General features: G+C 46.0%; 10 protein-coding genes across 10 annotated transcripts; 7 read left to right on the top strand and 3 right to left on the bottom strand.

Annotated features, from left to right (window-relative positions):
- Window positions 1-1,411: 1,411 nt before the first annotated feature.
- V2V93DRAFT_357778 (uncharacterized protein) lies at window positions 1,412-3,153 on the top strand (the record flags this gene model as incomplete). The annotated part of the gene is made up of 3 exons (XM_066908040.1): window positions 1,412-1,432; window positions 1,475-1,711; window positions 1,834-3,153. 3 exons carry the CDS (start codon window positions 1,412-1,414, stop codon window positions 3,151-3,153), a joined length of 1,578 nt encoding a protein of 525 aa, XP_066766997.1.
- A 3,476-nt stretch (window positions 3,154-6,629) lies between these two features.
- V2V93DRAFT_379092 (uncharacterized protein) lies at window positions 6,630-9,421 on the bottom strand (the record flags this gene model as incomplete). The annotated part of the gene is made up of 3 exons (XM_066911995.1): window positions 6,630-6,740; window positions 6,802-7,930; window positions 7,983-9,421. The coding sequence occupies 3 exons, from the start codon at window positions 9,419-9,421 to the stop codon at window positions 6,630-6,632; spliced, it is 2,679 nt and encodes an 892-aa protein (XP_066766996.1).
- Window positions 9,422-10,449: 1,028 nt separating this feature from the next.
- On the top strand, window positions 10,450-11,376 carry V2V93DRAFT_322300 (Longin-like domain-containing protein; the record flags this gene model as incomplete). The annotated part of the gene is made up of 4 exons (XM_066907398.1): window positions 10,450-10,486; window positions 10,621-10,655; window positions 10,737-11,010; window positions 11,072-11,376. 4 exons carry the CDS (start codon window positions 10,450-10,452, stop codon window positions 11,374-11,376), a joined length of 651 nt encoding a protein of 216 aa, XP_066766995.1.
- Window positions 11,377-11,411: 35 nt separating this feature from the next.
- Window positions 11,412-12,716, bottom strand: V2V93DRAFT_366599 (Elongator complex protein 5). Its single transcript, XM_066909351.1, has 2 exons — window positions 12,314-12,716; window positions 11,412-12,260 (listed from the first exon to the last, which is right to left on the bottom strand). Exons 1-2 carry the CDS (start codon window positions 12,606-12,608, stop codon window positions 11,632-11,634), a joined length of 924 nt encoding a protein of 307 aa, XP_066766994.1. The 5' UTR covers window positions 12,609-12,716; the 3' UTR covers window positions 11,412-11,631.
- Window positions 12,717-12,844: 128 nt separating this feature from the next.
- Window positions 12,845-15,709, top strand: V2V93DRAFT_366597 (uncharacterized protein). Its single transcript, XM_066909350.1, has 3 exons — window positions 12,845-14,516; window positions 14,594-14,743; window positions 14,870-15,709. Exons 1-3 carry the CDS (start codon window positions 12,919-12,921, stop codon window positions 15,240-15,242), a joined length of 2,121 nt encoding a protein of 706 aa, XP_066766993.1. The 5' UTR covers window positions 12,845-12,918; the 3' UTR covers window positions 15,243-15,709.
- Window positions 15,710-16,282: 573 nt separating this feature from the next.
- Window positions 16,283-17,852, top strand: V2V93DRAFT_366591 (uncharacterized protein). Its single transcript, XM_066909349.1, has 4 exons — window positions 16,283-16,382; window positions 16,451-16,609; window positions 16,674-16,880; window positions 16,949-17,852. Exons 1-4 carry the CDS (start codon window positions 16,356-16,358, stop codon window positions 17,648-17,650), a joined length of 1,095 nt encoding a protein of 364 aa, XP_066766992.1. The 5' UTR covers window positions 16,283-16,355; the 3' UTR covers window positions 17,651-17,852.
- A 519-nt stretch (window positions 17,853-18,371) lies between these two features.
- Window positions 18,372-19,430, top strand: V2V93DRAFT_366588 (carbonic anhydrase). Its single transcript, XM_066909348.1, has 4 exons — window positions 18,372-18,638; window positions 18,720-18,800; window positions 18,870-19,056; window positions 19,122-19,430. Exons 1-4 carry the CDS (start codon window positions 18,527-18,529, stop codon window positions 19,246-19,248), a joined length of 507 nt encoding a protein of 168 aa, XP_066766991.1. The 5' UTR covers window positions 18,372-18,526; the 3' UTR covers window positions 19,249-19,430.
- A 326-nt stretch (window positions 19,431-19,756) lies between these two features.
- Window positions 19,757-21,867, top strand: V2V93DRAFT_366586 (uncharacterized protein). The gene is made up of 2 exons (XM_066909347.1): window positions 19,757-20,347; window positions 20,420-21,867. Exons 1-2 carry the CDS (start codon window positions 19,816-19,818, stop codon window positions 21,592-21,594), a joined length of 1,707 nt encoding a protein of 568 aa, XP_066766990.1. The 5' UTR covers window positions 19,757-19,815; the 3' UTR covers window positions 21,595-21,867.
- Window positions 21,860-24,587, bottom strand: V2V93DRAFT_366584 (plasma membrane ATPase). The gene is made up of 3 exons (XM_066909346.1): window positions 24,557-24,587; window positions 24,233-24,463; window positions 21,860-24,172 (listed from the first exon to the last, which is right to left on the bottom strand). The coding sequence occupies exons 1-3, from the start codon at window positions 24,560-24,562 to the stop codon at window positions 21,983-21,985; spliced, it is 2,427 nt and encodes an 808-aa protein (XP_066766989.1). The 5' UTR covers window positions 24,563-24,587; the 3' UTR covers window positions 21,860-21,982.
- Window positions 24,588-25,330: 743 nt separating this feature from the next.
- V2V93DRAFT_366581 (caffeine-induced death protein 2-domain-containing protein) lies at window positions 25,331-26,175 on the top strand. The gene has a single exon (XM_066909345.1). The coding sequence runs from the start codon at window positions 25,377-25,379 to the stop codon at window positions 25,956-25,958; it is 582 nt and encodes a 193-aa protein (XP_066766988.1). The 5' UTR covers window positions 25,331-25,376; the 3' UTR covers window positions 25,959-26,175.
- The last annotated feature ends 209 nt before the right edge of the window (window positions 26,176-26,384 follow it).

The following is a 26,384-nucleotide window of genomic DNA, read 5'->3' as shown; positions in this document are numbered from 1 at the left end:
ATGGGATATTTTCATTGTATATGACCGTTCTCAGTTGTCTGATGAGAAGAGTGGAAAGCGGCGGTGTCAGGTGTCCGTGACAGCACTTTCATCGATCATCAAATTACTTTGTTATGTGTACGATATCGCGGCAGGTTTTTGGTTTCAAAAGATAGGTGAAGAACAAGTTCTTGGATAATAAAGTAGCTTATACTTAAAACCTGTGGCTGGATAGACAATCACAGTAAATATACGAGCACTTAACATAATTTCTCATTGAAAGCAAGTAGTATAGATTCAACAATGAGCGTCACCAAGGATAACGCGGCGACGCTTTGCAGCAAATTTTATTCATCACTCACTCTCAAATAGCTCTACTAGATGTGAGAGAACCCAGAATAAAGCGGATTTAACATGCCGCTTTCTATCTCTATATACTCAAATAAGCTAAACTTCTTTCGTGGGCCCACCAACGCCCCCACACACCCTAGACGAAGTCTTGCTCTTGTCCTCAGCAATTTTTGCTTCACAAGTCTGTTGAAGTCAGGCGTGTTCTTATTAATTCGCTTCTAATTAACAGCTGACAAAGAGAGGGGGTGGGTGGATGGGGATCAGTTCAAGCAGTCAAGAATTAATATCCTTCAATTCAGAGAGAATAGCCAAGGATTTGGTGGCGCACATGTGGCGGCGGGAATGTCATTCTTGCTTTCGCGGCAGGAACCAGAACAGACACGGTTTTCTAAGTGTAAAGAGCTGGTGGTGTGCGTGCGTTGGCGTCAAGAGGCGGCGTCGAGGGCGCTCGTATGACGGTTTATAGATGATGACTGAGCAGGCTGGCTGAAATAGCTGTTACCGTATAACATAGTGCGGTTTGAGGATGCCAGTTGATGCAATATATATTGCTTACAGCAATAATGATAGTTATAGAAAGCAGTAGCAATCGGCGACAGCAGCCGGGGGACACTTTCAATACCAGCCAGTCTCGATAGCCGGCGCGAGCTTGACGGACGCCATATTCTACGCCATTGACACGGCCACCACCACCACCCCCCCTCCCCCCTCCCCCCTCCCCCTTCCCACGCCCCATCCATAAAAGTCATATTTACATAAAGAGGTAGCAGCGAGTCAGAAAGAGGTAAATGACAATGGCCGATGTGGCGACCGTTACTGCTCAGTGAGTAGCGTTATGCCCTCGCCTTTCTCTTGCTAGGAAGGACGGATAAACACCGGATAGCACGTGCAGCAGTAAGCAAGGGTAGGCATGCCCATTTTCCGCGCTCAGTGCCTGCTCAGTGACAAGCTGCTATCGGGTGCTGGGCGGTATTTATTCCCGAAATGGGCAGCCGTAAACAGGGCAGAGGCAGGGCCTGCGCGGTCGACCGCATGCTTCGGCGAATCACACGTACTAGCTACTGACTAAACTTCGTCCCTAATGTCACTGCCTCCGGCTAAGGTACGACGACGCGGGCAAGGCAGCAGACCAAGGCAATTACAGATGTCCAGAAAGCAGCCTATCAAGAGGTTTCGACGACGCAAATACTCGTCGCAGCGACACAGCCTTATCAGCTCGCGGGCCGAGTTTGAGTCATGCGAGACCGCCACTTATCTCACTATCACGCGACACCGCCGCACGTGCGACATATTCGACACGCGGCGTATCGCAAGACTCAGGCGACTCAGCGAAAAGCCAGAAAGCCCTCGGGCTCGTGAGTCCGCGTACCGATTCGCAGCGGTGGGTCTGTGTGCTATCGGGACCGGGCCTCTATCGCTTTATCTTCCTCCACATCGCCCAATTGTTGCTCTGTTCTTTTTCTCGTCTGCTTCATCGTCTATACCTCGCATTATCTTCACCAGTCCTCCTCCTCTATCTGCTTCTACTCACTACTCAATCCTCCCTATCGTCTCACCACGGCCGCCTTCATCACTCCTCCCGTGCTGCCTCCGGCCTCCTCGCTCACGAGCCTTTTGCATGACACGTCCAGCAGCGCTTCCTCGGCCCCTCTGATGTTTTCCCGCCGCGACTCTGCCTCGTCCGTCTCCTCGTCCGGCCTCTCCAGTCTGCCTGCACCGCAGCTGCCGTTCTCCTCCTCCTTCTCTGACTACGACCAGCACAACCGCCGTCCGGTCATGAACCACCTCCCCTCTTTTTCGCAGCTCAATCAGGCGCCCATCTCGCCACCGGTAGCTTCGACCACGACCTCGACCCCGACCTTGTCTTCGGGCACCTCTGGTCATCTGCTCATTCCGCCGACATACGAGGCCGCCGCTCAAACGACTGACTCCGGTTATCCTTCCGCTATGCCAGTACCCCAATTACAGCAGCAGCAATCGCAACCTCAGCCCCAGCAGTCGTCGTCATTCCCAAACACCTCGTCGCTGAGCTACTGGGCCGCAGCGTCATCAAACGGTACCCATCCATCGACGGCCACGCCTAGCTCAGAGCGACGTATGTCATTCTCTTCGACGTCGTCTCAGTACTCGTTGCCGTCCATCTCGTCGACTCCATCATCGTCGTACAACTCAACCGGGGGCTTTTACCAGCCGCCTGCGCCGCCATTGTTGCCGCCGCCTTCGTCAATATCGATTCCGCCACCACAACAGCAGCAGTCGCAGCACAGCAAGTCAGGCTCGACCTCATCGACTCCTACCGGCTCGGTTTCATCGTTTCTCCCCTCGCCACCTGAGTACGCCTCCAGCTCTTTCCCATACTTTTCGCAACAACAATCGCAATCACAACAGCCTCAACAACAGCCTCAACAGCAGCAGCAGCCGTACTACTCGGAGCCATATCAACCCTGGCAAACGTCCGGCGCACAGCAAACGCAGCAGTCACTTGGCCGTAGGCCTTCGCTGACCGCTCCGCGCTCGTTCGACAACAGATACCAGTACCCGCCACCGCTTTCGCACCTGCCGCCTCCGCACATGCACCCGCACATGCAGCAGCAGCAAGCACCACTACAGGACCGCCCGTTCAAATGCGACCAGTGTTTGCAGAGCTTCAATCGCAACCATGACTTGAAGAGACACAAGCGGATCCACCTTGATGTCAAGCCGTTCCCCTGCGCAAATTGCGATAAAACATTTTCTAGGAAAGACGCACTCAAGCGACATACGCTTGTCAAGGGATGTGGTGGTGGTCGTGCGAGTCCGACTGAATCTTCGGCTGCTGTCTAGATTATGATTGTAGGGTTTATTTCAGTAATGATGTGCTGTTATTACCTGTTCTCTTTGTTTCTTGTTTTGATTTGGACTAAATGATATATGCTTCAGAGAAAGATTTTAATTATGATTTTGCTTGTTTTTGAAGACGGATGATAGATTTTTGCATGATTCGTTATTTCTTTTTGATATGAACGGGGAGATTCTCTTTCTGCTTGCCCTTTTTCTCTTTTATTTTCCTTCGTTGGTAATTGTTGTTTGACGGTTGCATTGTACACACGTATACGGGTTGACTTTTATTCATGTTTAGTTTTGCTTCTTGGTGTTTCCTTTATATGCTTCTCATCAGTTGTGGTTTATTGTGTATAGGTGTTTCTCTTTTTTATCTTCTATCAGAGTTAGTGTAGTGTAGTGTATGTGTAGGAATTTGATTGTTAATGTGTTTAAAAGAATATCAGGTTTTTATTTTTTGTCTTTTGGCTTATTTTTGAATGTATATGTTTAGGAATATTTTGCCAATAAAAGTAATTTTTTGTTTTCATGTCGAGCTCAAAGTTCGCTGTATTGCTTCTTTTGGATTGTATTCTGTGTTGTATGTTAGATTTTATTGTATTTATTAATATGGCCATTTTTTGATAGCAAATAATAATAATATTATTTTTTTCGATATTTTTCTGTGGATTGTTTGTCCTTCTTGGCACACTATATTGCATTGCTGAATCTCAGTTTAAGGTGAAGCATGATAAAAGCCACGAAGTCGGTGGCTGGCTCCTGGGTTTTCGCCTGCTGCTTACATATCGACTCAGAATAGCCACACTCATTCGATCAGGGCACACTTCTATCGGCGCTGTAATACTGCACTGAAATACCAGATTTACTATTTATACTGCAAATAGTTGCCGCTCTCATTACGTCTACTGCTACGATCAGACAAATGTACTCTTCACACTAAGGTAGGGTTGGCGCGTGCGGGAGCTAAGCATTAAGATTCCGCTAAGGCCATTTTTACGGTTGACTTTGCCTATTTTGGTGAGGAAATTTAGCAGAACGGCTGCTAAATCACTATTCTTTGTCACTTTTTATAAGTGGAGGTCATAGAAAATGATGACTGAAAAGCGTGAAATAGACCGTGCAGACTTCGCGTCGGCGTTGCAGTTATAATGATGGGCCAGACATTTAGGCCTATCAGGAGCCGCCGATGCCAGAGCGGCGACGTCATTCGTTATCTTTTTAGTCTTCAATCTTGTTTTTCGCAGGCAAAGGGGATGATGAGTGTGGGCCGCCCGCTGATAACAAAACAATTGAGGTCCCTTTCCGTCTCTTAGTTCTTTCGGTGTAGTTTTTGCTTGCTCGCCTTCATTACCTTGTTAACAAATATTACAATATGATGTCACTTATGTAGCGACCTAGATCTTGCATCAGCGCGGTATTTTTGTAGTAGGCATGAGACGCTGTCCTATCTTAAAAAAAACGCGACATTCCAGCCAACCTCATTTCTCTTTGCACGCCGATGTCAGCCCAAGAACTGTCTGAAGAGTAAAGTGAGCCTGACACTAAGCAAATGAATGCTCATTAGGGCTTGGTGGCGGTCTGGTGGCGCAGTGCCACGGTAACAATGTGTAGAGTCTCTTAACTCTATGAAGAGCTGCAATATGCTCCTTTCCGTGACTGGTAAGGGCTTGAAGAGCGTACTCCTTTTACTGTTACATATATGTTCACCGTGATTATTTTCGTAGCACATATACGTATAGCATCAATCCATACACATCAAAAATAAGAATCTATGCCACAGTCTCCATCAACGCCACCGACATTTGCTTAAAAAGCGCCACGTCTTTAATGACATTTCTCATTGGAGCGACTGACTAGCCCGAATCAAATAATAGCCGGGCCCGTAGAAAATCTTTCGATTTACGACTTATGCTTTGTCTTTTTTTTATCTTTCTGCAAGATAATATACTGTACAGCGCCTCATCAACTCGTGCTTCTTTCCAAAAATACAAGAATCTGCCGATATGTTCCTGCCGGCTTGCCTCCATGACTCTTCCCAGATGACAGATAGCAAAATTAGGTAAAAGCCTACGCACGCCTCGGCCATATCCTAAACGCACCTTGCGGCTCATTTATTTACCACCTTCCCATCGCGTCAAGTTCCGCAACTATCTATCATTCTGAATACCGGAAACCTCCGCTCGTTCTAACCTATCGAGCTATCTTTTGTTTACGTCAAACAAATTTTTGGCTAGTAGCGGCCGCGGCCGTCGGGTGGGGGGATTCAAAGCTATGATAATCAGATCGGATATGAGTTTTGGTTATCTACAGTTTCTAGATTTTCATAATGAATTAGCATCGGGTTCTGGCAATAGCTTGAGCTTGATAGCTCTTTATATATCGAAGTCACTATATATATGGAAATCATAAAACTCAATTTTTTCTATCAAGATAATATCAGCATTCTTCTACAAGTGCCGCCTTGTTTACCATCAATTTTATCACGAATGACCTCGACCACCGTCTGACATCCAAAGACACATACCAACCGATCACGTCAATGATATTACACTTCACCGCGCCGCGTCGCGCCGCCGACCGTCGCCGTCGCCGACCTTTTCGTCTTCGTCTCCTTCCCGTTTGTATGCCTCATCGTTTCACACCCAGTGCACCTAGATTTTCTCATATCCATCTTTCTCACAATTTAGAAATCTATCTATATCTTCGTCGGAATTCGCCTAGCTCCAGCTATTCTCTCCGCCAATCAACATAAACATTCGGAGATCTCCTGTGCAGTTTATCTATTCTCAATATCAATTGTTGTTGTATCTGAGCGATGGAAATCGTTGATGTGCTACAAAACTGAACACATGTCGTATCTACGGTCACGGCGGTCACCGGTCATCATCTTAACTGCCCTTTTTCACAAAACCCATCAAGATAAATATCACTGTATTGCACCCATTAATATAAAGCAGACTTCATCAACTGCAAGAAAAAGAAAATTTTTTTGAAAATTTACCATCATATCTCTGTAACTTCTCTCCCTTATATTTTTATCATAATCAATCTCGGAAAAAAAAAATCAATCAAAAAGCTTCCCCATTCTCAAAATCAAGCTTCTGTCTCGGTATAAAACGATTATCAGAAGATATCGCGATCTCGCATCAAACCGCAGCGTATATCCCATATCTCGCGCCTCTTATTTTTTTTTATCATTTTTTCATTTGCTTTTTCAAACATTTTGCGTAATTAGCTCACCACCTCTGATAAAACGTACCGCGAGTTTCTCTCGCAATATTGTGAACCAGCCTTAACAAGCAAAATAGTGGTTTGCAAAGTCCTCGCTGGAGTATCACGCTCTGTACCTTTTGCAACCAAAATTGACTTTTTGTAATCAGAATTGCTGATGATATAAAAATATCCGTTAGATGTTTACATGTTTGTAATTTGATTGGGATTCAGGATAAGAGATCTCTTATCCTCTAAGCAATTTACAGTCATCCATCATCATGAGCAGATTTCGTGAATCGCTGCTCCAGTCTGACACTGAAATTGGCACTAAGCGAGAAAATTTTCGTAGATCGATTATATTCAATCCATTCCGACTCCTATCACATCGTTAGCTCTCCTTCTTTCATTTCTATTCTGCCACAGAAGAGTTTTGCATACCCTAGCAAGTTTGAAGGCCATCCATAACAGGCGATCAACACCAGTAGCGTCTTTAATAGCAATCTCTTCTGATTTGCTGCCAATCTTCGATGGCCCAACATCACGTTTCGCGATTGCGAATTCAACACCGTCAACGTCAAAGTCCTCACCAAAGAACCTCGCGGCTTCAATCTCATCATTAAGAGACATATTTGTGTCTACTGATGAGACGCTAGACGTCGTAGAACCCCGCAGTGCATGGTCGCTATACGGGAACTTACATGCCCATTCAAGTCCGTAAAATGCCCAGTCATAGGGCAAAGGAGTATTTCCCGGTAAAGAGTCAGCTTCATACAATGCGTTCGTGTCAGCTAAATACGTCATCGTCGTCAAGAAATGAAGTAATTCATGCCATGGGAACCACGCATCAGATTGATGGTCGTCATCGCCAGGTACCCAGGCAAGAAATAACTCTGCCGAGGCGTGCATATAGTCCTTGATATGATCTAAAAACACAAGCCACGCAAATACATGTGAGTAATGCTCCGGCGTGCCGACAGTGACCGCAAGCTTGAGCGTAGAAAACGCAATCGTTTTAGAAAGTCCTAAAGCTGCTGATCCGGCTTTGTACTTGTCACTAGCCAAGTACGTCTCGAGCGACGTCTGCGAAAGAGACGGCGACGAACTTGGTCGTGCGGTCATATCTGGCTCAACATCGTCGACCGAAGTACGTAACTCGGCGAAGCCAGTCGAAAGAATATCTTCTGCAGAGCTGCTTAAATCAGGAAACACAGAGGAGTACGCTCCATCACAAGTTGCAGTCGCGCTTGAGACAGAGCGTGCCCGCGAGAAACGAATCAGACGCTTAAGCACATTATCCTTCGCTCCAAGTTGATAAAATCCAGTAATATTGATAATTGCATACTTTACACCATCGACATCCCATGCTTTTGGTCGATTAACTGAGCGTAGAAATTCGCTACAAGTTCTCGAGAGATCATGTAATTGAGTGCGAGTAAATAAGATTGCATGGACTCGCGTAAATGTCAATTGTGCTTTATTCTCCGCCCTAGTTTGTGAATCAAAAGCTGTTCCGAATAACGACAATAATGATTCCTGAGCCGGCATAAACGGAAAATACGCGTTGACGCTATACACATTGTTAGACTGGCTCTTATGACTAAAAAAACATCGGTTCACACCTCTTTGCGTAATAATAAAGTTGATCAAGAATGGCTTCAGACTCTGAAGTGACTGCAAGGTGATGATATAATCTACCAACCCCTGGCGTGATATACGAGCATCGCGTATACCAAATAAAAGCCTGCTCGCGCCAAATCTCACGGGCCTCAGAATCATCATCGATAGCCATCCTGCAGCGCGCCAGATCGCCTAAAAATTCAAGCCAGGTAGCCTGTCCGTCCGGCATACATTCCAGTAATCTCGTCATGATTGTGTAAGCGTAATATATGAATGAAACCAGAGGATCGAAAGTAACCGGAAGATAACCGCGTAGTAAGTCCAAGACTTGAAATACACCAGTTTTCCACATTCGTGACGGAATGTTGTATTTTTTTGGTAAATTAAGAATTGCTGGAGTAGCATTAGCAAGATGGCATGTAAACATAAAATCATCATCTTGCTCCAGCAACTGTTCATGCAAGTGAACAACTTCCCACCACATCCTGTCATCGATTTCGGACACTGTATTCCTGGAAGCACGTTCGCTAATGACACCTACAGAGTCACTGCACTTCTTTTCGAGAAACAGAATCTGGCTGTAAATGGCCTTGACCTTTTGCACAATCTCGTTAGGCGTTTCTCGGTAGTAATCAAGCTGAGGGGCGATCTTCGAGTATGTTGATGATGACCGCTCGCTGTTGGGGTTCTTCAATAGCATGATTCTCCCAGACTCGCGGCTAAACGAATTAACATCCTCATTAACATGTGATCCGTCTGGTTTAATGTCTCCTGTGCCATTCCGACCGCGTCTCTCGCGACCTCGCTGACGACTGCTAACAGCGGTTCTTTCTGCTCCTTTCTGATTCCCTTCAACCTCATCACAATCCGAGTCTGGATTAAATAACTTTCGCAAATTCAAATCCGGCTGATTTAAATTGGGAGTTTTTGTTGGCTGTGACTCGGCATCGTCGCGACGGCGACTCCGTCGAGTGCGCTCGCGATTCTTGCGTTTGCTATCGGTGTTTTTCGCCGTATCATCTTTGCGTCCGGAAGCTTGCTTGGAATAAGCAGGTATCGGGTCAGTCTTGGGATTATACAGCTGCTTAGATGCATTAGATCTATTGAGCTCACTGCTAGATATCAGGCCGGTGGTACCGATTGTGGTCATGCTGGTTGTCATCTTACTCTGAGCAGCCCCATCTGCTTCTTCATTCACGATTTGGTATGGAAGCGAGCGATCATAATCCGGATCCCTCTCAAAGGAACTGTGTAAACGGTCCGTGCTTGATACAACTCCGTTACCGATCCCGCCATTACTAGTCGTTGTTACGGCGCGTCTACCTGATCGCCGACGGGTTCCGCCTGAGGTCCGATTATTTTGATGTATCATGCCTGATCGCTCGGAACTGATATCATTGAGCTGTTTAGAGGTACTACCGTCCATACCAGTCAAAGGCATGTCGTTGGTGGAAGATAAATGGGAGCAGCTAAAAGAAACGGTAGGAGTATGTAATCCACGTAAAGTTCTTTCCTGTCGAAATAATTTCGTATAAAATACACCCACGCCCCGACCAGTCAAAGATGATTCAGTTTGCCGGTGGACTGCTGCTGATGTTGTTAATGACAGGAGTGTAGAGAATTGGATATTATCTTCGTGGTTGATTTATTGAACATCGGAAAGTGATGCGACGCAGACAACTGAGAGAAAGTAGTAGTATATGTTTGCGATCACCCAGAACGCAATTCTCGCAAAATGAACTGATCAAAGCAAATTCTGCAGATGTAAAGCAGTGGCGGTGAGACCTCTGTGGTATGAACTGCCTCCGCGAAAAATTGGAATATCAGTAGTATTTTATTCCAGACAAACCTTGGTACATCAACCTACCAAATAACAGTCAACGCATTGTTGCCGCTAAAAAATTGAATCCTCTGAGATATGCACCCATATAATAAAAAAAAAAAGACCTTGAAACAAAAACAATATTGTAAAGGCAAAGAAAAGCCAGCGCGACGAGATTGATGATGCGTAATTGGGAGAGCTGCTATTGATGACTAGTAAAGAAAACGCTAATCACAAAGTCTTGTGAACTCATCGCTGTTGTGATCCGCACCGGGCATGTGCAATTGATCGTCAGTCATGTATCGTTAGCGGTCATTGTTTATGAAACAATAAGCAAAGAGAGTCTGCTTCATCAGCAATTATATTTACTGGAAAAAATCTCATGAGTGGAGTTGGCTTTGAGTTCCTTTGATATTATTCATAAAGAATCCAATAGTCCGCCAGAGAGATCAGCCACAGCCACGCCACAGAGGCTGCCACAGAGGCCGCGTCGACGACTGCTATCTGAACACATAGTTGAATAGTGACTGCAAAACCTCCTCATAAGTTACTGGCTATACTCGTCCTGGCTATCCTCGCTTTCAAATTTTAACGAATCTGATTCGAGGTACATTCGCTGGTATTTAGACTTCACTTCAGACTCCACAATGATTCTTTCTACCACAATTGCGCGTCTAAGGGATAGTAAGTCCGCCCGCGTTTTTCAATCCCTTCTGATCTTGATCAGTGCTTCGATCCAACAGATGGCCGGCTCCTATCTTTATCTTAGCAAGACGTCTACAAAAGATCTATTTCTAACAAAATGAGTTAATCTCTAGAATTACCCCTGACTGCCTCCACTGATGATTCGCTCGTATGTCTTTCTCTTATCGTCGCACCCTACGCTGCGCGTAGGCAGATCTCGCAGTTCATACTAACGCGTCTCTCATCGCAGAACCCAAACGACTTTTCAAAGTACACCGGTGAACAAAAAGATATTCTAAGAAAATTAAATGACTCCTCTGAGCCGCGAGCATCAATCGAGTCCGGCCCTTATACCCACCACTATCTAATTGCCAACGGCGTCATTTACATCACAATTTGCGAAAAGTCATATCCTCGAAAGCTAGCATTCACGTACTTGGATGAGTTGGACAGAGAGTTTATAAATTCATACGGACACAGACTTGATTCGGAGGATCTACGACCGTTTGCCTTCATTACGTTTGGTACGTCGTAATCTGAACTAAACATTGACGCGTATCTAACCCCTCGAATTCTTTTATTTAGAGAATTACATACAAAAGACAAGAAGAGTGTATGAGGATACACGGACCTCAGTAAATCTCGACAAGTTGAACGCCGAATTGCAAGATGTCACTCGCGTCATGACCAAGAACATTGAAGATCTGCTCTACCGTGGTGACTCTCTCGACCGCATGACAAATCTTTCGTCCTCATTACGTGCAGAATCATCAAAGTACCGGAAAGCTGCGAAGAAAATAAATTTTGATGCTATGATACGGCAGTATGCGCCTGTTGCTGGTGCCTCGTTGATTTTCGTCTTTCTCGTCTGGTGGATTTTCTTGAGATAAGCACGAAACAGTGTTTTCTCTATAATTATTGTGAACCCAAGTTGATATACAGTTTGAAGCAGCAGAATGCATGTTGATTGTGTATGTACGCAATAGCGCGTTATTCAGGCTGATGCCTTGCTCGCGTATAGTCTTATATCATTTCTTCTACTCACGAGATCTGAATCGCACAGTTTAATACAATAGATATTGCCATTCTTGCTAAAATGCCAAGTTATATACATGCTACCAAAAGATGAGAGAAATAAAAAAACCTCAAATTGGATCCTCATAAGGGTCCTCTTCATCATAATCATCCTCTTTTTCAAACTGATATACAATAGCACCGCCAACAGTAGCACCCATAACCTCACCCTCCTGTGCAGCAAGATATGGTAAATCGACACCATCTCTTGCAATCCTTTGTTTTTCGGTCATTCCTAAATTGAACGTTGTAAGATCTTTAATTAGCGAATCATCGTTGCCCATAGCAAAACCGCTGGTGACCTGTGCACGCTCAGGAATAAATGTGAATTCATGAGCGGTAAAATCAAACTCAAAAGATCCCTCAACCGCACGACCAGATTTCCGTCTATGAGTGAACTGGAGCTGACACAGGCGCGAGTGGGCACCAAGTGGTACGAGGAGTGTACCTGCCGATACGTCTTCTTCGTCTATATCTGCCACTGGATTAGGTGACACTGCGATAATTGTCGTTGCGAGATATAAAAGTTGAGTTTTTAGTGATGGGGCATACGATGCTGGAGAGGTGATATTTGAGCGGTCGGGTGTGGGCGTGTGATAAATTGCGACTAGAGTCGAGTAAGGGCGGATCAAGGGCGCTATGAATGAAGTAAGTCCATTAGACGAAATACTGTTCAGCGAGTCAATCAAAACCAAAGATCCTATGCAATTACATTAGATTGTATTTGAAATTTCAAAATCAATCGCTTCGTACTTTGATCTCTTGATACCAGCGACGAGACTTTTTCATGAATAGCGGTTGGCGATAGTCGATGGCAGGGTACGACTTTCATACGGCGACACCCAAGCCAATCCAGTGATCTTGCACTGGTTTCAAACGACAGAAAAATAATGCTCAAATCGGAAATTTGTCTCTCTCTATTTCGGTACGCAAACTCTAGCAGAACGTATTTTGCAGTCTGCGTGGGCACATCTTGAAGTAAAACAAATGGCGATACGTCTTTCAGCGACACAAGCCGATTCAAGATCAAACCTGTTTGCTGCTGCATTTTTTACAAATCAAAATACACAGCCTCCCATGAATCAAAAACCAGGTTATAAAAAGTTGAAGCTGATGGCTAATATAACTTTTCTGATTGGTATAAATCTCATTACATCCATCAAACACAAAAAAATCAGGGAATCGATGAGCTTGGGATTTTAGAGTGAACTCTATTCTCGACGACGAAAAAAAATCTTGTCCGCGCGCCGCATCAGCATTTTTTTCCCTTTTCTCCGCACTTTCACCGCTTTTCCCCCTTACTTTCCTGCTTCCCTGATAAAAGGGCTTGCTTCTACCTATCCGATAGAAGAGGAGATATGCGGCGGACAGCAGCAGTTGCGCCGGTTTTAGACGGCATGTGGAGCCTTTGGCACACGCAGCAGCAACGCGCTCTCGCGACTGCGTCGAATGTCTTGACGAGCACGCGCCAGAACCTGACTGAAAAGATTGTACAGAAGTATAGCGTTGGATTGCCGGAGGGAAAAGTAGTGCGCTCGGGTGACTTTGTTACTATCAAGCCGCAACATTGTATGACCCATGATAATTCGTGGCCTGTCGCGATGAAGTTTATTGGTCTTGGTGCTACGAAGGTGCACGATAATCGACAAGTTGTGCTGACTCTCGATCACGACGTTCAGAATAAGTCTCCTAAGAATCTGGAAAAGTATGCCAACATTGAGAAATTTGGTCATGATCATGGCATTGATTTCTATCCCGCCGGAACAGGTATTGGCCATCAGATTTTGGTCGAGCAAGGTTATGCCTTTCCGGGTACTCTGACCGTTGCCTCGGACTCGCACTCGAATATGTACGGTGGAGTGGGATGCCTGGGTACGCCAATGGTGCGAACTGATGCCGCTGCTATTTGGGCGACTGGCCAGACATGGTGGCAGATCCCACCTGTTGCCAAAGTAGAGCTGCGTGGCCGCTTACCTCCTGGTGTCTCTGGAAAAGATGTTATTGTTGCACTCTGCGGTGCATTCAACAGCGACAATGTTCTCAACCATGCTATTGAATTTACCGGTGATGCTATTCCGGATCTCAGCGTTGACGACCGTCTGACTATTGCTAATATGACTACTGAGTGGGGCGCGCTTTCTGGCTTGTTCCCTGTTGATAATGTTCTTATCAATTGGCTCCGTGGCCGGGTTTTACGACTTCCACAGCCTCACCCGCGTATTTCGTCCGACAGAGTCGAGGCATTGGCTAAGGCTCTCGAGGAAGGTGACACCTCACTGACTGCTTCTGAAGACGCCATCTACGCTAAGCACTTGGTTTTGGATCTATCTACGCTGGCACCCTACATTTCAGGCCCTAATTCAGTTAAAGTGATGAACTCACTTACCGATCTCGCCAGACAAGGCATCCCAATCAACAAAGCCTACCTAGTCTCTTGCACTAACTCTCGTCTGTCTGACATCCATGCCGCAGCCGAGGTAGTCAAGGGCCGCAAAGTGGCTGATGGTGTAGAGTTCTACATTGCTGCCGCGAGCAAGAATGTGCAGAAGGATGCCGAAGACGAAGGTGCGTGGCAGGCGCTTATCGAGGCTGGAGCGCGCCCTCTTCCTGCTGGATGTGGACCGTGTATTGGGCTCGGAACTGGTTTACTTGAGGACGGCGAGGTAGGTATTTCCGCCACTAACCGGAACTTCAAGGGCCGTATGGGTAGCCGGGAGGCCTTGGCATATTTGGCCTCTCCGGCGGTTGTTGCCGCTTCTGCCGTTTTGGGACGTATCGGATCGCCTGTTGAGGTTTTGGGTGGTGAGATCCCTGACACCGCAGAGTTGATGAGCGCTGAGGTTCCGGTGGAGGCTAGTGCTGATGCAGCTGACGCAGAGGCTGTGCCGACCCACGTACTGGATGGATTCCCGGCTTTGATTGAAGGAGAGCTGGTATTTTGCGATGCTGATAACATGTGAGTACCCTTTTTTTCAATCTCTTTTTTTTTGTGCAAATGTCTATCATAACATGCTAAACAATGGATATAAACAGTAACACAGACGGAATTTATCCTGGAAAGTACACATACCAGGACGACGTGCCGCGTGAGAAGATGGCAGAAGTGTGCATGGAGAATTATGACCCGGACTTTGGAAAAAAGACCTTTGCCGGCGATGTTATCGTCAGTGGCTTCAATTTCGGGTAAGTTTGCTTTATCCGTCTTCTGCGAACTTGGTCTGCAGATTGTAGTTCTGTGATACGATCGTAGGAAGAAAAATAAATTCCAAAGTTTCAAAGCCGCTAATATAATTTTTCTCTTGCTTCTAGAACCGGATCGTCTCGCGAACAGGCTGCCACATGTATCCTAGCGCGAGATATCAAACTCATCGTCTCAGGCTCGTTCGGAAACATTTTTTTCCGAAACAGTATTAATAACGCTCTTCTTACGCTTGAGCTGCCGGCTTTGATCGCCCTCCTTCGTGAGCGATACAAAGCCGAGCCCGTCGAGCTTACGCGACGCACAGGGCTGTTCATCAAGTGGGATGTACCGCGGGCGCGAGTCGAAGTTCGCGAAGGGGCCGAACCGGATGCGAAGATTGTGTTAGAGCAGAAGGTGGGTGATCTTGGCCCGAATTTACAGGATATCATTATTCAGGGTGGACTGGAAGGATGGGTTAAGAACGAGATTAGTCGCGCATAATGTGGTGCTTTTTTTGGGACTTGATATGAGGATGCGTTTGCATGAGAAGCATTGAGAGAAAGGGCAAAATTAACTGCTTGAGTAGTGCTTTATGTTTGTAGCAAATGAGTAGGAGAGTAGTATGATATATCAATGAAACTGTAAGATTGAGCCTATATGTAACTACGCTTTGAAGTTGTTCACCAATGACGTTTCAGAGTCATGAGCTTGACTGAGTAACTAAGAAAAGCGTAATATCATTTAGGTAATTGTTGAATGTGGGCATTAGAAAGTGAAATCTGGAAATGGTTAATCCGAGCGAGCAGCGTGAGCGTATTACCTAAAGAGTCGACTTCAGAGAGCCCCACTACCGGCCTTGAGCCTTCCGCTCGTGCCGGCACCATTGCACGGAGATTGAGAGATAGCCAAAATTTTGGCTACAAGCGTAAAATACTGAGAATAATCAAGAGTACGAATTTGTGATTCATCTAAATAAAAAGACTGCGAGATCGAAGGCATAAATACAATACATCTGTAGTCCATACTAAGCAACTGCTGCAAACAGTATGGGTTTTGTGTGATTAAGCCGCACGATGTTCCCCGCAATTAAGCGCAGCAACGGAGGATGATGAAGTGAAGAATGATACTGAACGCTGTGCAATGCGCTACAAAGATACCAGAAATACGACGTAGTTTATGGGAAGACAGACCGGCTGCTCGAGACAGCCTGCTGCTTCTATTTCTCGTTCAGTACGACTCAGATCCAAGCCAGTACTCAATGACGTCAGACCACCGACGAGCCTGGGAATGATTTTATCATCAAGCCCTTTTCCGCTGTTCAAATCTACTTTTTCATCAAATAGTCTTTGTCTTCTTCTGTCCGCCACTTGTGCTTATCAGCGAATTCCGAGGATGCGCCGGCGGGACAGTCCGGATCGAGCGAAGAGTGAGCGGGGCCTCGTCACTCGCGCGATCGGACGTCGTCAATCTCGGCCCGTCCGACTGATAGCTCGCGTGTATTTATTATGTGTATATATATTCCTCGTCCTCTTCTCCTGCCTTCTTTATCCCCATCCGCCTCGGCTACTTCTCTTATAAACGCTCCAAATATCAATTCACTCAGTTTCTCACGCAATGAAGGTTCTCGCCGTTCTCTATAAAGTGCGTAGTCCTGACTATCGATCGATCTTCCGCACTATGCTTGCCTAACTGTCCTCTTTATCTTATAGGCCGGCTCCCACGCCAAAGATGAGCCCCGCATGTACGGCTGTCTCGAAAACGAACTTGGCCTGCGCGAGTTCCTTGAGTCTAAGGGTCACACCCTTGTTGTCACCGACGACAAGGAGGGGGAGAACAGTACGCTCGACAAGGAAATTGTTGATGCCGAGGTATTTTTCCACTCCGCACTCTTTCTCTATCAAAAACATGCACAGCTAAAACTTCTGCTTCTAGATCGTCATCACCACCCCTTTCCACCCTGGTTACATCACTCGCGAACGCATCGCGAAGGCTAAAAAGCTCAAGCTCTGCGTCACCGCTGGTGTCGGATCTGACCACATTGATCTCACTGCCGCCAACGAGCGTAAGATCATTGTTGCCGAAGTCACTGGCTCCAACGTTGTTTCGGTTGCCGAGCACGTTGTCATGACTATTCTTGACGTATGGTTTATGCTGTATTTTTTTTTTCAGCTTCTCAAAGTATATATGAAACTAATGATATCTTGCAGCTCGTCCGCAACTTTGTCCCCGCTCATGAGCAAATCATCTCTGGCGGCTGGGATGTCGCTGCAGTGGCCAAGAACTCGTTTGACGTTGAAGGCAAGGTTATTGCCACAATTGGATCTGGTCGCATTGGTCAGCGTGTTCTCAAGCGCCTCGTGCCTTTCGATCCCAAAGAACTCCTCTACTACGACTACCAGGCTCTACCTAAAGAGGTCGAGGAGGAGCTCCACTGCCGCCGCGTTGAATCCCTTGAGGAGCTTGTTGCTCAGGCTGATATTGTCACAGTTAATTGCCCGCTGCATGAGTCTACCAAGGGTCTCGTCAACAAGGACCTCTTGGCTAAGTTCAAGCCTGGCGCTTGGCTCGTCAACACTGCCCGCGGTGCTATCTGCGTGAAGGAAGACGTCGCGGCCGCGCTCAAGTCTGGCCAGCTCCGAGGATATGGTGGCGATGTCTGGTTCCCGCAGCCGGCACCTGGAAGTCACCCGTGGCGCGACATGCGCAATCCGTACGGCGGCGGTAATGCTATGACCCCGCATATCTCGGGCACATCAATCGACGCGCAGGTGCGTTACGCTGAGGGAACTAAGAGCATCATTGCCACGTATCTTAGCGGATCAACTGATTACCGCCCGCAAGATTTGATTGTCATTGACGGTAATTATGCTACTCGCGCGTACGGCAACGATAAGAAGGTCAAGGCTTAGATTTCTTACTTTTTACTATCATATGCTACTTGACAGTGACTTTTGAATATGCCATTGTGTAGTTATATATTGTCTTCCACTTGGTAACATGAATCGTCATCATTAGCTAGGTCAAAACTCTGTGCTCGGCTCTGAAAATCCTATAGTAATTTCAATTCCAGTTCTAAAAAAAAATAAATTAACAAAAAAAAAGTAAATACGGCCTTGCTATCGGATAAGCACGAGTATGACCCCGCATACCGTTATCATGCATGTCAGGTCTCTTGTCCGTATAAGAACAGCTAGTAGCTAAAGACCGAGGGGCTTTCAATTGCTGCTATCCATTGCTGCTATCCACTTATTATGCATCCTTTTTGTGATCCCAGACTCTGTTTCCAGGGTTACGAGTACATGATTACGTAATATACAACATAATAACCGCATCTGACAAATAGGTACGTTGATTTCGGGTTTTGTGTCATGATCTTACATCAATCGGAATGATGATAAGGAGGCAACAATAACATGATGGTAGAGAAATTGAGTAAGCGAAAAACAAGCCAAAGTATTATCAATTTTAATTTACTAGATATTGTATATGGGATGATTTGCGTCAATAATACATGCCCAGAAACCTTTTCGAAACCTTAGAAAATATACAGATAATTCGTTGGACTACTTAAAAGTAGTAAAGAGAATCTGTCAATAGAGGTGGATTAAAATAATAGAAGCTGGAAGATCGTCAGGCACCTCGCTCATGCGGTGTGATGTCGCCATCGTGAAGCTTCTTGACGCAACACCGACACTAGCAATGCATATAAACACGCTATATCATCTTGAATCCTTTGAGATACTTCCTGAGTAGTATTTTACTGATCAGATATTGATAATTGAGAAATGTCCGCCACGACCAAAGTGATCAAGGAAGTTACCGCAGCTAACGACAAGTATGCGGCTTCGTTTACCAAAGGCTCTCTGCCAATGCCTCCAGGCCGCAAATTTACCGTCGGTAGGCATCTCTTGATTCCAAAGCAACAAAAAAAAGAGAATTGATTTGGAAATAGACTGGAAATTGACTAATTTTATCTAGTTACTTGTATGGACGCACGCCTTGATCCAGCTAAGGCTCTAGGCCTCGAGGAAGGAGATGCACACGTGATCCGCAATGCTGGTATGTTCCGCTACGAGAGAGAGAAGGAAGGGAAAAAGCATATATATTAACTGAATACCATACGCACAGGAGGTCGAGCAAAAGATGCACTTCGTTCGATAATTATCTCCCAGCAGCTGCTTGGGACGCAGGAGATCCTCGTGATTCATCATACTGATTGTGGTATGCTGACATTTAAGGACTCTGAGCTGCGGCAAATAGTGAAGGACAGATTTAATGGGAATGAGGAGCACACCGAGTTTCTTTCATTTACAAAGTATGTAGAATGGATACGGAAAGCAATTGGGTTATTTGAAGCGCGTACTGACGGGATTCTGATAGTGTCGAGCAAAGTGTGCGCGATGATATCAAATTTATCCGCGATAGCAAAGTCGTCAAACCCGAGATCCCGATATCGGGCTGGGTCTACGAGGTCGAGACGGGCAAGATCAGATCCGTGAGTGTGTGAGTGTTTGAGTTTGTGACACTTGTAAAGCGAGGAGAGATATTTCGGGAACAAGTGGAATCTGGAGAGGTGACGGAAGGTGCGGTTGATAAGGGCTGATAGGCGGCCGGGCCACTCGTTGTACATAGTCAATAAAACCGCCTGTCAATTGAGCAATGGCGCGACGTTGTACCTCTTTGGCTGACCATAGAATGACCCTGCATCGAAATGCAGCAAAACAAAGCTCTTCTCTGCAGGGATGCGCCAGAGCATGTAGTACGTACTAAGAACCTGCGTGTGTTTGAGTAGGAGGTGTATGAGTACGAGTATGATAAACACTTGGCTGCGCACTGCAACCCCTTGTTCACTTCGCAGCATTTCGCAGCCACTGGTCCTCAATTCAAAAAAACAGAGCATTGGAATACGAGAGTCAGTGAATGTGATATAGCAAACAGGGGATCGCAATTGCAGGGGGGCTTTTTTAGTGCTGGCTTCTGCGGTTCCTGGTCCCTTGCCTCAATCCAATTAGATTGCCTATTCAGGATATCAGATTTCCACAAACTACCTAGGGTGGGGCTCGTGCCCATCTAAATGCTCCTCAACCCGAACCCGACACTCAGCCTCGTCTTCTTCCTCAAAAGATCCCTGTCTCCTCATCCGCTCTTGTGCTTCTTCGTGCTTTGTTTTGCTTCTCATGCTTATTTTAGAATGGCAGACAGTCCTCAGACGAACCAGCCTCGCCGCATCCCGCGCTCTATATCTGTCTCCTCTGGCGCCTCCGCCAGCTCTTCGCTCTCTGCAAATTCCTCTTCCCTAACTCGCTGTCATTCAACAGTTATTACGTCTCCGTTGACTCCTCCTGCTGCCACTGACGAAACCACACCAGACTCTCCCAGCGCTCAGATCAGTCCTCCAGTTTTAGTCTCGCACAGTTCATTCTCACAATTAGACTCCGCAAGTATGTTCCACGTCTCATCTGGAGGCGGTTCCAAGATGCGCTCTATCGCAAAGCGCCTAGAAGATGTTGTCGTACCTGGTCCTCCTATGCGGGATATCTGGCTGAAAGATGAAAAGAGAACCGCGCGCAAACAAGAGGCGAAGAGAATTGCAAAAGATTCCTTTCGTAAGTTGTATCATGTTGACTATTTTACTTTGATATGAGGCTGACTTTTTTAATTTTTTGCGTTCTTTTCAGGCAATTCAATATCGTGGCCGACTCGTGCATTCAAAGCTCCTCGTGAGACTGAGTCTTTTAAAAATTCCGACGAACCAGCTGCATCTACTATCTCCGGCCCCTTCAACGTTTCCCATGTTCTCCATGTCGACGTCGGTGACATTATAGGAGAACAGTCACCCCCTCACGCTATTAAAGACACGACCTCCTCGCCGGCCACCAGCAAGGAAAAGACCAATAAAAATGATTCAAAGGACTCTAGCTCACCAGCAGTCCCATTCCGAGTGCCCCGAACACCGGTGAAGTCGTCGGTTGCTACATTCCCTTTATCTCCTCTGTCACCTCCTATTTCACCCGAATCGGCACAGATCAACACAGCACCTCGATCAAAGTACCCCATAGCGTCATTGGTTTACAACTCATCAAGTAAAACTTCGGCATTGAAATATGCGCGAAGTCCTCCCTCCCCCTCGTTTTCGGACCACAGATCATCGACCTCGTCGTTCATTCTCTCAGGTTCGTGGCGGGGCAGTAGTCGTGACTCGGACCATAGCAGCGCCGATACTGAGCTGGATTCGTGTGAGCGGTTTTCTTCCATTGGGCTCAATTACGAGTCCAAGATCAGTTTGAGTGATTCCTCGGCCGCAGACGCGTCTGTCGTATCGCTTTCGGAGTCCACTTCTCGCACTCCGCCGCAGCGACCAAAGCGCCCGGAGACCTCGTGGTTAGATGACGAGCGTGATCGTTTTCTGATTGAGGAAATAGTGGATGCATACTGCCGTCGTTCAATGCTATTATCGGCTAACCCGCAACAGATTGAAGTTATTACGGGTGAACAGTTCAACAGTCGCCGTCCATCGGCAGTCGATTCAGATACACATTCGGAGCTCGGCGATGCCACGAGCTTTCTACCTCGTATCCCGCCTCTGCATCCCCTCCGAACGCCGAATCGCAGATTATCATACGAACCTGCGTATTCTTCAAGTTCATTATCAACCAAATCCTCGTCCGATTTTTCTCTGCGCAGTCTAACTCACAGTAGAGGCGGCGCAAGCTTTTCGCTTCATAATTATCGTATCAACGAGGAATCTATTGACGCTGGTGATCGTCATAAATGGCATTTGTCGAAACGGGTTAGCAGAGAAGTACGAACCGGATGTGAGTCACCTGTCCTTGGTAGCGGCGGATTCATCTAAATTCTTATGTTGTCGAAATTAGTCAATAGTTTCTTGCATGAGGTTCTGTATTTATATATTGTGTATTCAGAATTTAGAAGCGTTTATTTTAATAATCTTTTCTCATATTTTCTCGTTCAAAGATGTCTGAGGTTTTTGAGAGGATAGTTATTGTACTATAATTTTCGAAGTATAAAAGCGTTGGAGTGCTTTTTATTTTTTATCTACAGTATGATAAGTCGCGTTAATGCGTGCGCGTGTAGAAATATAATTTACTAAACAAAAATTGAGTGGATTTGAATTTAGCATTTCTTTATATAGATGACATAAGGAAACAAATCGAAGAATCCGACAATTAAAGCCCAATATCTTTCCAGGATTTTGAGAAGATTCATATTTTTTTGTAGGCCTATTTCCTTATCTTTCCAGGAAAGGTCGCGACCACAGCCGTGTTATCATGTTCATGAGCCGTAGACACTCTTTGAAGAGACACCAAGAAATCCTCGAACGAGCGCTGTCTAGATCTTGATCTAAATCCCTTACCATTCATAAAGCTATCAAATTTTACAGACTCAAACATCATGTAATAAGCACCGCCCATTATACAGAAGATACCAAAAGAAAAGATCCAGACGCGCACAACAGTGACGATAGACGTCTTGCCACCGACAAACCATCCAAAGACACAGAATAAAGTGGCAATAGCGTCAACGACAAAGACAGCTGCCGATAATTGCCATGACGGAAGTGAAGACCAGAAGGGACCACTCGCTCGGGTGATGAAGATTAGCCAATTTTCGGTGAGAACAATCTGCAAAAAGAGGACTTCGTCGCTGACACCAAAATTCTGGATAATACCGCGATTGCCAGTGCTGGAGACGAACATTGTGGTTAGAGTAATCCAGGTACCGATTGCAAGAATGATGCCCAGGATGACAGAGATACCCCACAGACGCTTAAGATTCCATTTGACTGGCGTAAGCGAGTAAGGAGCATGATCATAAGCAACAGCAAGAGTAGCGATATCAGCAAAAATAGCTATGAACACAATCAAATCAATATTTAAAGACTCATTCAATATCGCTATCCAGAGTCCCAAGAACAGTTCAAGATGAAGAGACAGGGCAATGCGATAAACGACATAGGAGTACATGCGGTGAAAGATCTGGCGCGAAGTTCTCAGAGCATCAATAATTGCAGATAAACCGGGAGCTAAAAATATAATGTCTGCAGCAGATCGTGCAGCATCAGAAGCTCCCTCAACTGCGATTCCAGTATCGGCGCGCTTAAGCGAAGGTGCATCATTTACGCCATCGCCAGTCATGGCAACAAGGTATCCGCGCTGTTGCAGAATCTCAACAACGTTATATTTGTGTTGTGGAAATACCTCGGCAAAGCCATCTGCAGCCTCGACAAAGTCATAAAACTCGGATCCAGGCATATCGCCGCCACCTGATCCAAGCCCAAGACGCTCGGCATTGTAAATATTGGTACCTAATCCCAATTGGCGAGACGTCTCACGAGCAATTCCGACAGCATCTCCAGTAAGCATCTTGATCGACAAGCCTAAACGCTTTGCTTCATTGATTGTCTTTGCCGTATCATGACGAGGCGGATCCATGCACGGCATGATTCCAAGAATCTCCCACGGCTCATCGCCCTTGCGACGTGCGACTCCCAATGAGCGAAATCCACGCACAGCAAACTCTGCAACCTTGTTTTTGTAATCTTCGGCGATATCTTCCGCAAGGCAATGATCATCCATGACGGTGCTAAGGACAAAGAGCGGCGCTCCTTTGACACATGTTATGCGCTCTCCTGACGGCGACAAGACAACGGCTGTGACTTTCTTTGAAACCGGGTCAAAGGGACAAAAATCAAGGACATCATACTTTGAAAGCTCCGATTTGGCTCGAGGATATAAGGCCAGAGATTTCAAGAATGCTTTGTCAATTGCATCAAGGCCTTTCTTCTTGCGCGCCGCCGCAAGGCACGCGGTAAGCATGAGGTCTTCAGGGTCCACGCCATCAACAGTATACGGTTCGGCGAGTGAGAGCTTATTCTTAGTCAATGTTCCAGTCTTGTCAGAGCACAAAATTTCTACACCGGCAAGAGACTCTATTGCGGAGAGCTTTTGGACAATGGCTTGTTTTTTAGCGAGGTAGGCGGCGCCAACGGCCATTGTCGTGGTGACAACAGCGGGTAAACCGACGGGAACACCGATGATCGTGATGCCGAGAGTGAAGTGAAGAATTTCAACAATGCCATCCGAACGGTAGAATGCAGCAACCCAGACGACGAGGAGCGTGGCTACAACAAGGATAAGGAGCGTAGTGCCTATCCCGTTGAGAACCTCCGTGAAGTGTCCTGTTCCTGCAGAAGAGGCGTTAACAAGGTGAGCGGCGTGACCAACGTATGTATTGTCTCCAGTAGCCGTAACAACCATGAACCCTTCACCGCGCTTAATGGTCGATGACGCGTGGAGAGGGTCGTTGATGACTTTATCAGCAGCAAGCGACTCTCCGGTAACCGCAGACTGATCAACCTGAAGCAAGGCCCCTTTTGTCAAAAAACGACCATCAGCTGGTAAAATCGTTCCCTATTAATCACAAGTTAACAAGTCTTTTTTATTGGTCAAACCGAAACAAACAGTACTCACTTCCTCAAGGTAAACGATGTCACCAGGAACAATTTCAGCGGCTTCAACTTCGGTTAAGGCTCCATTGCGGATGGTCATCGCCTTCAGAGCCAGAGTCTTCTTTAGCTCCTCGACAATTGATCCTGCCTGATACTCTTGAATAAATCCGACACCGGCATTGAGAAACAGCAAAGCGATAATCACTCCAAAGTCAACCCAATCCTCGAGACCTGCGGCCAAGAGCGCGGCAGCCTAGTCAAAACGCGTGTTAGATTCATACCCTAACATCGGGCGCGTTTATAGCAAACAAGGCAATAAACAAACAAGGAATACAGAAAAACTCACCTCCATAACAAACTGAATAGGCCCAATAAAGTACATGCAGAACTTCAACACAAGGTTTTCCTTGGACTCGCTCATTTGGTTGAAGCCGAATTTTTTGCGACGAAGCGATACCTCCTCAGACGTGAGGCCAAACACAGGATCCGTTTGAAGGAGCTCCTCAGGAGCAGGACGCGCGTCGGAAAAAGCGTCGATTTCGAGTTCATCAACGCATGGATGGTCGCCATCTTCTGATTGAAGATTATCGATAAGCTCGTCGATTGAGTCAGCGTCATCGTCCAATTTCTTCTCCATGGACTCGACTGCCTCGAGTGCCTCGGGAGGTTCGGTGGTGCTTGGAAAAGGAGGCAGGGAAGCAAACGGAGGCAGGATGTCGGGGACGAACAACGACATCGTTGCAGTTTTGAAGTATCCAAGTAGACAAATAAAGTAACTTGTAATTTGTTATGGAGGATAAGTGGACAGGGAAGCCAGATCTTTATAGAAGGTCAAGATAACGAGCTGGAAAGTCGACAATCGTCAACCTGTTTAATCATTGTTTGAGCGTGCAGTCTTTGTTAGCTGTAAAATACTGATTACATATTATGCAAATTACAAGGAGCATTATATATGGAGCGCAAACAAACAGGATAGATTTGTAGCTGCTTGTGGTACTAATAATGAGCGAGACCTCACAACGATTGAAGATACGACGTAATATTACTACATAAATTATGTAATCATCAATTCTCCGAGATTTGCCGCTCTGCGTACCATTTACCACTTGGCACAATTACACAAACCGTGGCTAATTCAAATTAGCTTCTTATCGTGTGCAACATCTATGGCAGCACCCGATAAAGAACTGTTATCACCAGAAGAATGTTACTCCGGACAAGCAATACGGCGGTTCCTCCTTTTATCTAGATCTTTAACTGATGACACTGTCTCAGCAGATCTAAATTCAATGCCGACAGTGTCCCACTCTGCATTAATAGGAACTGGTACGGCATGGTCAAAACCAGACCGCGAAAATATTGGAGCGCCACGAAGAATTTGCAAGAACTACGTGTCGACTTCGGTGTTTGCCAGCTGGAAAGCTCGGGATGATGTGCTCGAATATTGCTTCTCTGTCGCTAATTCAAAAAAGCAAGATATAGTCGCCGAGACAGAGAGAAAACCTGAATTGGACCCAAGAATAGATCCATATGCTGCTAGAGAACTTCCTGAGTTCACTAAAGAGGAACAGATTTTAACCTGGGTTTCAAACGAGCGTCGAGTCGAAAATATTGTGCGCGACCGCACATGGTCCGAAATTCGCAGTAAATGTCTAGACTTCGGGAAAGGAAATGACGATACGAGATTCGAGCCTGAGGTGTCAGGCAAGTGGGAATCGGCTTACTCTGATTGGAAAAAAAGGGTGTGAGCGGGCGTCGTCGATTGCACTGAGCTATTAATGCGACAAAAAGTCTCTTCTGACTTTAGAGCTGAATAGGAGGAGTACTGTAGGATGAGTGGGTGTTTGTATGGGCCAAAGATGCCAACGAAATTGTAAATCTGTAAATAATTGATCGATATAATATGATCTATGTATATATTGCATTCAAGCTCATAACTCAATATACTTTAGTTGCTCTCCTCAATATTTTAGTATCAATACAATAAACACCATCAGTCGGCAATTTCAGTCGTACGATTCATTCCCATAATTCAGTTTTTTTGTACTAGATAATAACTGCTCCCGTCTAATAAACTTGCGCGATAGTTTATGAATTAATCGGTGCACATCGCGGCTTCGACGCTTCAAACAATTTGATCCAGAAGAATAGACAGATGACCGGCGTGGCAAATC

This window comes from Kockiozyma suomiensis (assembly GCF_038497685.1).
Source record: "Kockiozyma suomiensis strain NRRL Y-17356 unplaced genomic scaffold V2V93scaffold_4, whole genome shotgun sequence".
Lineage (NCBI taxonomy): Eukaryota > Fungi > Ascomycota > Lipomycetes > Lipomycetales > Lipomycetaceae > Kockiozyma > Kockiozyma suomiensis.
Note: the sequence above shows the minus strand (reverse complement) of the source record. Positions and strands in the feature narration are given on the sequence as shown.

Bases quoted from the DNA above. Each gene is read 5' to 3' on its own strand.
- V2V93DRAFT_366597 (XM_066909350.1), top strand. From the start codon at position 12,919: ATGCGGCGGACAGCAGCAGTTGCGCCGGTTTTAGACGGCATGTGGAGC. The intron at 14,517-14,593 runs GTGAGTACCCTT...GGATATAAACAG, and splicing joins TTTTGCGATGCTGATAACAT to TAACACAGACGGAATTTATC. The intron at 14,744-14,869 runs GTAAGTTTGCTT...TCTTGCTTCTAG, and splicing joins GTCAGTGGCTTCAATTTCGG to AACCGGATCGTCTCGCGAAC.
- V2V93DRAFT_366581 (XM_066909345.1), top strand. From the start codon at position 25,377: ATGGCAGCACCCGATAAAGAACTGTTATCACCAGAAGAATGTTACTCC.
- V2V93DRAFT_366591 (XM_066909349.1), top strand. From the start codon at position 16,356: ATGAAGGTTCTCGCCGTTCTCTATAAA. The intron at 16,383-16,450 runs GTGCGTAGTCCT...TTTATCTTATAG, and splicing joins TTCTCGCCGTTCTCTATAAA to GCCGGCTCCCACGCCAAAGA. The intron at 16,610-16,673 runs GTATTTTTCCAC...TTCTGCTTCTAG, and splicing joins AGGAAATTGTTGATGCCGAG to ATCGTCATCACCACCCCTTT.
- V2V93DRAFT_366584 (XM_066909346.1), bottom strand. The intron at 24,173-24,232 runs GTGAGTACTGTT...TGTGATTAATAG, and splicing joins ACATCGTTTACCTTGAGGAA to GGAACGATTTTACCAGCTGA.
- V2V93DRAFT_366588 (XM_066909348.1), top strand. From the start codon at position 18,527: ATGTCCGCCACGACCAAAGTGATCAAGGAAGTTACCGCAGCTAACGAC. The intron at 18,639-18,719 runs GTAGGCATCTCT...AATTTTATCTAG, and splicing joins AGGCCGCAAATTTACCGTCG to TTACTTGTATGGACGCACGC. The intron at 19,057-19,121 runs GTATGTAGAATG...GGATTCTGATAG, and splicing joins GAGTTTCTTTCATTTACAAA to TGTCGAGCAAAGTGTGCGCG.
- V2V93DRAFT_366586 (XM_066909347.1), top strand. From the start codon at position 19,816: ATGCTCCTCAACCCGAACCCGACACTCAGCCTCGTCTTCTTCCTCAAA. The intron at 20,348-20,419 runs GTAAGTTGTATC...CGTTCTTTTCAG, and splicing joins AATTGCAAAAGATTCCTTTC to GCAATTCAATATCGTGGCCG.
- V2V93DRAFT_366599 (XM_066909351.1), bottom strand. From the start codon at position 12,608: ATGCAGCAGCAAACAGGTTTGATCTTGAATCGGCTTGTGTCGCTGAAA. The intron at 12,261-12,313 runs GTACGAAGCGAT...GTAATTGCATAG, and splicing joins GCTGGTATCAAGAGATCAAA to GATCTTTGGTTTTGATTGAC.